Source organism: Gymnodraco acuticeps, unplaced genomic scaffold (assembly GCF_902827175.1).
Source record: "Gymnodraco acuticeps unplaced genomic scaffold, fGymAcu1.1, whole genome shotgun sequence".
Classification (NCBI taxonomy): Eukaryota; Metazoa; Chordata; class Actinopteri; order Perciformes; family Bathydraconidae; genus Gymnodraco; species Gymnodraco acuticeps.
In genome coordinates this window covers 574857-584726 of record NW_022992053.1, presented here as the reverse complement: position 1 = coordinate 584726, position 9870 = coordinate 574857, and the positions used below count along the sequence as shown (strand labels likewise).

Genomic DNA, 9870 nt, shown 5'->3' with positions numbered 1-9870 from the left:
ACAAAACTGTGCTTTGATGTGGTAATGCGATAAAGCTTCTTTAAATCTGAATTGAATAGGATACGTGCATTGTCTCTTTAAACTGACAGACCTTTAGGAGAAAGAAACAGTATACTGTTATAATAATAATAATAATAATACAAATACATACTCATCATAATACTTTTTATCATAATAATTATAGCAACAATCATAATAATCGTGTAATAATAATAATACATACTAAAATAATAATAATAATAATACTAATAATGTTATGTGCAGTTAGTATGCAGTGTTATCATTACTATTAGTTTTTATTATCGTTACATATGAATATTGGTGATGATTTCCATCTCGTTCCGTTTCTTTCCTTCCTTCCACATCAGCTTTGATGTGCAACGCAAATAAAGTATCTTGACGTTTGCATTTAGGTGACAGAGAGAGCGAGAGAGAAAAGAGAGAGAGAGAGAGAGAGAGAGAGAGAGAGAGAGAGAGAGAGAGAGAGAGAGAGAGAGAGAGAGAGAGAGAGAGAGAGAGAGAGAGAGAGAGAGAGAGAGCGAGAGAGAAAAGAGAGACAAAACACTGCCAGATATTTTGCGACAGTACTGCTCACATTGCGGCCACAACACGACAACGGCTCGGTTTACGGCACACGTGTGTACAGACCACTTCACTCCAGCGGTGGTGACTCCAACATGGCTAAAGTTTCTAAGAAGAAAGTGAGTAGGAAGAGCGTCAGGAAGAGCTCCACGGTGACGGAGAAGATCGCAGAGGTGAAGCCAGATGTGGTGTACGACGATGGCGACGATGAGTTTCTCAGTAAAGAAGACGGAAATATCAGCAGTGAGGAGGAGGAGGAGGAGGAGGAGGAGGACGGCGGCGGCAAGGATGAACGAAAACGCCAAAAGCTGCTCGAAGCCATCAGCGCTCTGGGAGGTAAGAGGCAGAAGAAGCTGGGGGAGAGATCCGAGGCAGCCGTCCTCATGTCGGAGTTTACCGTCAACGCCGAGGGAGAGGGCGATAAGATCGATCTCTCGGACCTCATCGGGTCAATGGAGAAAACCTCCGCTGTCCCTGCCAAGACCAAGAAGCAGCTGAAGAACCTGCAGCATTCTAACAAGACCATTGAGTGCCCCCTCAGCAAGCAGGAGAGTGAGAGGATTCAAAGAGATGTGGCTTTCCGGAAGGCTTCCACAGAGGTGACCCGGTGGAAAGACATCATCAAACAGAACCAGAGGGCTGAGCAGCTGGTCTTCCCCCTGGACAAGGAGCCCACGGGTCCTAGGCCAATGGAGAGGATGGTGACCGGGTGGAAGGCACAAACCCCGCTCGAGCAGGAGATATTTGCCCTCCTTTCAGCAAACAAGCAGCCCATCAATGACCCCATCCTGACCCCTGCAGAGGAGGCTTCAATGAGGGCCATGAGCCTGGAGGAGGCCAAGATACGCCGAGCAGAGCTGCAGAAAGCCCGGGCTCTGCAGTCCTACTACGAGGCAAAGACCAGGAGAGAGAGAAAAATCAAGAGCAAAAAATACCACAAAGTGCAGAACAAGGCAAAGCGTAAAGAGTTCCTGAAGAAGTTTGAGGAGATGGTGAAGACGGACCCCGCCGCTGCCTTGGAGGAGCTGAGTAAGATCGAGCTGGCCAGGATGCAGGAGAGGATGTCTCTGAAGCACCAGAACAGTGGCAAGTGGGCCAAGTCAAAGGTCATCATGGCAAAATATGATGAGGGGGCTCGCAAAGCCATGCAGCAGCAGCTGGAGGTGAACAAGGAGCTGACCCAGAAGCTGGTGACTGCGCTGAATAAAGAGGAAGAGGAAGAGGAGGAAGCAGTGGATGAAGAGGTGCTGCCTGATTTTGTAAATGATGCAGAGCAAGGACTACATTGTTCCAATCCCTGGATGAGAGGAAAGCTGTCTGAGGACCCTGCTGAAAAAGAGTTAAGTGAAAATATGGATCTAATAACCGAGGGGCCTGGAGCTGTGGGAAATCCAGCCGAGGAAGAGGAGGAGGAGGAAGAGGTTGTGGAAACAGAAGAGGAAACCCTCCTCAGGGAGTTTGACAGCAGGAGGAAACGGCGTCAGGCTCACGAGGCTGTCACAGCACCTGTACCTGAAGAGGAGGAGCCACAAGTACCTGACCAGGAGGAAGAGGAGGAGCCACAAGTACCTGACCAGGAGGAAGAGGAGGAGCCACAAGTACCTGACCAGGAGGAAGAGGAGCTGTCAGAGTTCACAAGCCTTTTCCAGGGAATAGCAGACAGCAGTCGGGAAGCTGAGATGCCCGAGGGAGCTGCAGACACGAACCCTTCAGCCCAGCTGGAGGAGGGGCTGGTGAGGGTCAGGACTCTGGAGGACATGGAGCTCCTCAGTCAGCCGGCCCCTGCTACAGAACAGCTGCCCTCTGTAGCTCCACAGGCTGACACAACCAGGAAAAGAAAGCGGGGGATCGAGCTGAAAGAAGTTCTCACCAAAGAAACAAAAGTCATCAAAGTTCCTCTCGCCCCAACCATGGAGGACACGGAGGACTCGGAGGACAAGCTTGACCAACGGGGGCTCATTAAAGAGGCCTTTGCCGGAGATGACGTGGTGGCAGACTTCCTTAAGGACAAGAGGAAGCAGGAGGATGCAGCGAAGCCGCAGGTTGTGGACCTGACTCTTCCTGGTTGGGGCGAGTGGGGAGGGACAAACCTAAAGCCTTCCCGCAACAAACGGAGGAGGTTCAGGATTAAGACGGCCCCCCCCCCTCCAAGGAGAGACCAATGTCTCCCCAGCATCATCATGTCAGAGAAGAGAAACAGCTCCATCAGCCTCCATCAGGTGAACTCGCTGCCCTTTCCCTTCCAGAACCACGCGCAGTTTGAGAGCACCATCCGCGCTCCGCTGGGTCGCACCTGGAACACAGAGCAGACTGTCAGAAAGATCAGCAAGCCCAAGGTGGTCACCCAGCTGGGCGCCATCATCGAGCCCATGTCCCGTGAGGAGCTGCTGAAGGACAAGAAGCAGGTGTCTGCAGGGAGCACTAGTCATGTGGACTCATGGAAGAGAAAACGTTAGCAACAGTTCTTGTCAACATGCTCACTGGGTAAAAGTCAATGTAAAGCAAAGCAGCCAGCACAGCAGGTTGTCATGACAGCTGCACTACTCAGATTCCCTCTCTGCTTAAGCTTTTCATGTTATATAGATATGTCAAATCAATGCTGAAAGTCAACTGAGAAGGGTCAATATGTGAAGCACATGGTGTCATTGGGCTTAGATGAGAACAGCTGGTGATTTAGTAAAGCACCTTCCTGCTGCCTGATGCTGTGTACTCCCTGTATCGTGTTGTCTGAAAGTGGTAAATGGACTCAAACTCTATCTGCTTCCTGTGCTTTCTTTTAGCATAAGTTGTCGTTTTTAAAAAGAATGAATTGTGGTAGTTCCCAGCTGATGATGTATAAATACAATAATGGTATTAACAGCCATAATTAATAACATTTCATAAACCATAATGACTGTTCTAAAATGCTTTATTAATATAGGTCTATGTATGATCTTTTTTTAAGTATCATTACTGATATTTTGGTGTGTACTGATACCTGAACACATTCCACCTACTGTATTAGTTCCATTTATGGTAGGAATATATATTGAGTTTGAAAAGATGCCTATTGTACATGTCTGATAGCTGGATCTGTAATAAGTGTAGCTGTAAGATGAAGAGTGGAGTAGGAAGTACAATATGTTCCTCTGAGATGAAGTAGGTTGGAAACATACAGCAGATGAACTGCTCAAAGTACATACTTTATTATCAAGTAGTGTATTTATGACAGACACTGTTCAAATGTATTGTTGGGTTTAGCTAATATACCACCATGAACATAAGAGGAATATCCAGTAAGACCTGTCACTGTGATCACACAGCAGCACTGACCTGTGATCAGTCAAGAGGAGTAGAACATCAGTCAGGACTGATCCTAAACAGCAGCAATATTACAACTGGATCTGTTTATAACTACAATGTGTTCATGGTTTGTTATTGACTCATTCTATTCAATTCAAAACCTTTATTTATCCAGGTAAAATCCCATTGAGATCAATGATCTCTTTCTCAAGGGAGACCTGCAGCAGTAGGTTCCACAAGAAGACATAAACAACAGAACAACAAAAGGACATCATACAGCAAAATGTACAGGGATTACAATTTACATATTTAACCACATGTACAGGTACCAACAGCATCTGATTTTGTAGCATCCAACCGAGCTTTAAAAACATGTATTAATCTGATATGAACTCATTTCAATATGGCTGTGTCTTTTTTGTCACAAATAAATAACTTTTGTCCCAAAATAATAACTCTTGCACAGATGTAAGGCCTCAGTTCAAAAATCCAATGATGTGACCCTTCTCTTCCTTTGGACCATCACCTCTTTAGGTAACACTGAAGGCATCAGTGCTGACTCGTTCTGTTTGCTGAGACTACAGAGTTCATAGACAGCCATGTTCCATGCCCCCAAAGTGAGGTCGATCACAAAGCATCTGCTTTGCCTGGTGTTGATACCAACTGGCACTAACACAATTCACTTTACAAACCTAATACCCAGCTATTTTCATATTGTATTATTTCAATTCATCAATTCCATTGAAGTCAACTTCTTCTGTCCATCAAAAGAAAATAGTTTGTCACAAACAATTTGACTTTTTTCAAGACATTGTGTACAAGGTTAGTACAGTGGTTTGCCTTGTCTTGATGTTGCCATAGTAACATATGTCCTGGTTCCTGGCAGTGGACTAAACGACCTCATGTTGGAGGTAAAGGGCATTATCTATCATTTCTGACATACATTCACCAAACAAGTCAATTCATTGATTATTTTTTAATGATGAACTAATAACTCAAAACTAAATATATGTTTAATGAAAAAATAAAACCCTGGCATCCTTTGCTATTGTGTTGCCCTAAGGGTTGGATTCACATCGCTGTGTAGTGCTTTCAAGCTTGTCACTTGACATGGTGTTTATTCCTTCCGTTAAGCAGAGGAGTTTTAAAGTCGGCATGGTTATTTCACAGGATGCTGGATCACATGTTTCACTGACACCATTCTGAAGGTTGTAAACTGGGGCCGGCCGTTAGGAGTGGAACAGCAACATCTTACAATGTGCTTTATATGTAGATATTCAATGTATACGGCAGCAGTGTCTAGAAGGAAAGCATTTACAGTTGGGTTAAACCTTCACACATGGGTGAGAGTGCATGCTTTGGCACCTGACATCTCTGTATTTCATGTGATAGGCACTCTATTAAAGCAGAGGAATCCCGTAATGGACTATGCATCAGTTCAGGTAATGGTTGTCAGCTTGAGTGCCCAAGAGGCATTGGAGAATTCCATTAGAAACCTATAGTTACTAAATCAGTCATTCTCTATCGAACCTCCTCTTTGGGGCAATTACTACAGCTTCATACAGCTTTCAACAAAGAAAAGAGACCTAGTCCTTGGACTGGCTGCTGCTGCCCACTGGACTGCATCGAGAACAGACAGTGATTCTCGCTCAGATATGTGAAGGCTGCTGTGGCTGTAAATCAGAGAGCTGGGGTGTGGGCCTACAACCTCCATGATGGAACACGTTTTTCCCCATAAAGCCCATTTGTAAGATCTGCTTAAATATTTGTTCTAGGATGAAGGAGCATGTATATGCCTTATTAGTTGGCTGAAAAGCTGTATGAGATGATACAGAAGCATGGGTTACCTAACTATTTAAAAGCATGCAGTAATTCCTAACTGATTGAAGTATTATAAAGTGCCGTTAAATGCACTAACAGTAGATTTGGCAGTCTTATTTGTCACCAAAGTCCACTTGATTTTGCAAGTCTGTTTGTGATACAATCTGATGGAGGACTATTACCCACATCCCCCTGTAATCCAAGGCCCGACTCCATGCGTACCCTGACAGGTGTAAGATTAACTTAGTTAGGTGCAGAGGCGCTCATGCACACCAAATTAAATGAATGGAACAAATCCCCCTCCTAATTAAGATGAAAACACGTGTCAGTTGTAACCTTGCTGAGCACTAATTATGTACAAATGATTTATCATCTGTTTCGTCCTGAATAGCAATGGACTCACCTCTCTGATAGCCCTGCTGGCTGTTAAGAGATGGCCCATGATCAACAGTGACAGGTTGTGCTGCGGAGAAGCTGCACGTCCACCGGGCCAGCCAATCAGAGCCGGCCTGAGCTCAGACTCTCCTCCCTTCCATTAACCTACATTGAGTGTGCAGCTGAGCATCACTGTGTCTCGTCTCTCCTTCTTGTTTCTCTCCCCGGAATGAAAATAAAGTACATTCAGTGAGGAAAGGGGGGGGGGGGGGGGGGGGGAGACTGTGTGACTGGTGCAGGCTGAGCGGGGGGAGTTAAAACCTGAAACAGAGATGAATCCCACTGAGTTCCATTCGTACATTCTTACGGAGCAATGTGAGGCGGTTTCACAGGCTCTCCAACTATAATAACAAATTAAATGACGCAGAATACTGTCAGCCTATACGTCAACATGTTATGCACAATAAATGCCCTGGAACAAAAACATAGAGGTAATACTGGTACCAGCCTAAGGCCAGCAGGTGGTGCAATAGGCTAAGCCTGCCAAAAGCCCCTCTCTAAATTCCTGAGGGCTAAAATATCAAAACAAGCAGCTCCTCATGATAAATGGACAGTCTAACAGGGATATTCCGTCTTATTTCCCCCTGCCTTGCGAGTACAGATACATTTCAACGGGCAGCAGCTCTGATTAGCATTAGAATCAGAGTCCCTTGTGATGCTAAGGACACATCAACCAATCTGTAATCATTGTTCCGCAGGCTTGCTCACAAGGGGATATAGCCTGCTTTGTCATTACCATTCAATATGCCACACACATGCTGGCAAAGCTTCCATGGTTCTTCCAGCTACAGGGCATTTGCATTTCCTCCTCGAGGTTCCAAGAAATTGCACAGACAATCATGCTCCACAAATTACTCCTCTCTGTTGCACTGTCTGTAGATGAGAGATGCTTTTCTTCCATGACTGCTGCAGAAGGCAGAGAAAAGCTTCCTCATTCTATGTCTCATTTGGTCCTTGTGTGATTCTTCTTTTGAAATTGTCCCTGTGTGCGTCCTCAAATGTCATTATGTACATGTGTCCGCTCCGGCCTTTAGGGAACAATTGACTTGCTATTGTGATTTGGGTTTTAGCCGACATCTTTGGTAACAACAATTTGATTGTTGGATGTTGTGGTAAATGTCAGTACCTGCTAGCACACACACACACACACACACACACACACACACACACACACACACACACACACACACACACACACACACACACACACACACACACACACACACACACACACACCACACACACACACACACACACACACACACACACACACACACACACACACACACACACACACACACACACACACACACACACACACACACACACACACACACACACACACACACACACACACACACACACAGTCTGTATGTCATTATTGCCCTGAGTCTAATCTTTCTCAGATCTTTTGGTGGATAAATGTGCATAAGTAGGTACATTTAAAAAGATTTCACTCATGTCAGCCTTATAATGCAGATTACTCAGGTCATCCCTGACATGTAACACATCACTGAATACAAGAGCAGCAGCCATTTTCCTTTGTTGCCCCCCTACCCTTTCTACAGTGTATTCTTCTGCCCGCAGTGAGGGACTCGGGGGCCGAGGTAAGAGAGGCTTGGCAAACAGCATCTCCCACATCATGGCTTTCTGGGGATTGGCGGGGGCGGAGGGTTAGGGGTTAATTATAGACGACAGAAAGGTCACAGGGCCTATTCTTTTGGAGCTGGGACCTGCAACGGTCCATTGGGGAGGACATTTATGACGAGGGCCCGGCCCCACCCCTCCGTCACCATCACTCACATTTAAACTGAAGGAGCCGACAGTGGGACTCCGTAGCGTGATAATGAAAAGGCCCTTAGCGCTTCGGCACAGGCAGGATGATGAATTGAATCCCTGGCTGATCTCTGGTTGCGTCAGGGGGCCTCCAGTAGCCCTTGACAACTAATCGAAAGCCCCCGTACCCTCCTCTTGCCTACCAGACTTCCTTTATCACTCTCATTATTGGGGTTAAGTGAGTCTCCCATGGGACTATGAGTAGTACAGTGTATGGAACCTGCCAATTCATCTCATTGGATAATTCATTCATTGTAAAGGCATCAATGATTCTCTGTGGAGTCTGATAATAGTAAGTAGTAGTCATGTTCACATCGTATAAAAGGCACTGAAGGTCTGCAGTCAGTTTTTATTCCAAACTAAAATGGCTTTTTAAGAAATGTCACAAGTTAAGGCAGTGCAAAATGTTTATTAAAGCATTCAATGATTGTATTCACAAACAATATTATGTTTATCAAAGCCTGGTATATCTTCATACTCAATCAATCAATCAATCAATCAATCAAAGCTTAATTATATAGCCCAATATCACAAATGTTACTTTTGTCTCAGTTTGTACATTACATTACATTACATTACATTACATTACATTACATTGCATTTAGCTGACGCTTTTATCCAAAGCGACTTACAATAAGTACATTCGACCAGGAAGACACAACCTTGAAGAAAACAGAATCATATAAGTACATCAGGTTTCATAGAGCCAAACATTTCAAGTGCTACTCAACTGGCTATAGATAAGCCAGTCCTTTGTTAGTATACAAGTGCTTCGTTAATAGTTCTAACGCTCGAAGTGGAGTCGAAAGAGATGAGTTTTCAGTTTGCGCCGGAAGATGTGCAAGCTATCTGCCGTCCTGATGTCAATGGGGAGTTCATTCCACCATCTTGGAGTCAGGACAGCAAACCCACGTGTTTTCGCCGATGGGAACTTGGGTCCCCCTCGCAGCGAGGGCGCAACAAGTCGTTTGGCTGATGCAGAGCGTAGTGCACGCGCTGGGGTGTACGGTTTAACCATGTCCTGGATGTAGGAAGGGCCAGATCCATTCGCAGCATGGTACGCAAGTACCAGTGTCTTGAAGTGGATTCTAGGAGTTACCGGAAGCCAGTGAAGGGAGCGGAGGAGCGGAGTGGTGTGGGAGAATTTAGGAAGGTTGAAGACCAGACGAGCCGCTGCATTCTGGATGAGCTGCAGAGGTCGGATGGCACATGCAGGTAGACCAGCCAGGAGGGAGTTGCAGTAGTCCAGGCGTGAGATGACGAGAGCCTGGACCAGAACCTGAGTCGCTTTCTGAGTCAGCTGGGGACGTATCTTCCTGATGTTGTAAAGCGTGTATCTGCAGCAACGGGTTGCAGCAGCGATGTTTGCAGTGAAGGACAGGTTGTTATCTAGGGTCACACCCAGATTCCTTGCAGTCTGAGTCGGGGAAACAACTGAGGTGCCGATGTTGATTGTTAGGTCAAGAGTGGGACAATCTTTTCCCGGGAGGAAGAGCAGCTCAGTCTTGTCAAGGTTGAGCTTGAGGTGGTGAGCAGACATCCACTGAGAGATGTCAGCTAGACAAGCAGAGATGCGTGCGACGACCTGGGTCTCTGAGCGGGGAAAGGACAGAATTAATTGGGTGTCATCAGCGTAGCAGTGGTAAGAAAAACCATGTGGGCTAATGACTGATCCGAGCGAGTTTGTGTACAGGGAGAAGAGGAGGGGACCAAGAACAGAGCCCTGAGGGACCCCCGTAGTTAATTGACAAGGGTCGGACTCAGACCCTCTCCAAGTCACCCTGTAGGTACGGTCTTTCAGGTATGAGGTGAGGAGGGAAAGTGCAGAGCCTGAAACTCCAAGTTTTTGGAGAGTGCGAAGGAGGATCTGATGATTCACCGTGTCGAATGCAGCAGACAGGTCCAATAGGATGA

The 9870-nt window shown here is 46.0% G+C and overlaps 1 protein-coding gene across 1 annotated transcript; it reads left to right on the top strand.

Moving 5' to 3' along the window:
- The first annotated feature begins 593 nt into the window (after positions 1 to 593).
- si:dkey-251i10.3 (uncharacterized protein LOC553498 homolog) lies at positions 594 to 4313 on the top strand. Its single transcript, XM_034202091.1, has one exon. It carries the CDS (start codon positions 678 to 680, stop codon positions 3036 to 3038), a length of 2361 nt encoding a protein of 786 aa, XP_034057982.1. The 5' UTR covers positions 594 to 677; the 3' UTR covers positions 3039 to 4313.
- The last annotated feature ends 5557 nt before the right edge of the window (positions 4314 to 9870 follow it).

Excerpts from the sequence above, each read along its gene's own strand:
- si:dkey-251i10.3 (XM_034202091.1), top strand. The coding sequence starts at position 678 with ATGGCTAAAGTTTCTAAGAAGAAAGTGAGTAGGAAGAGCGTCAGGAAG.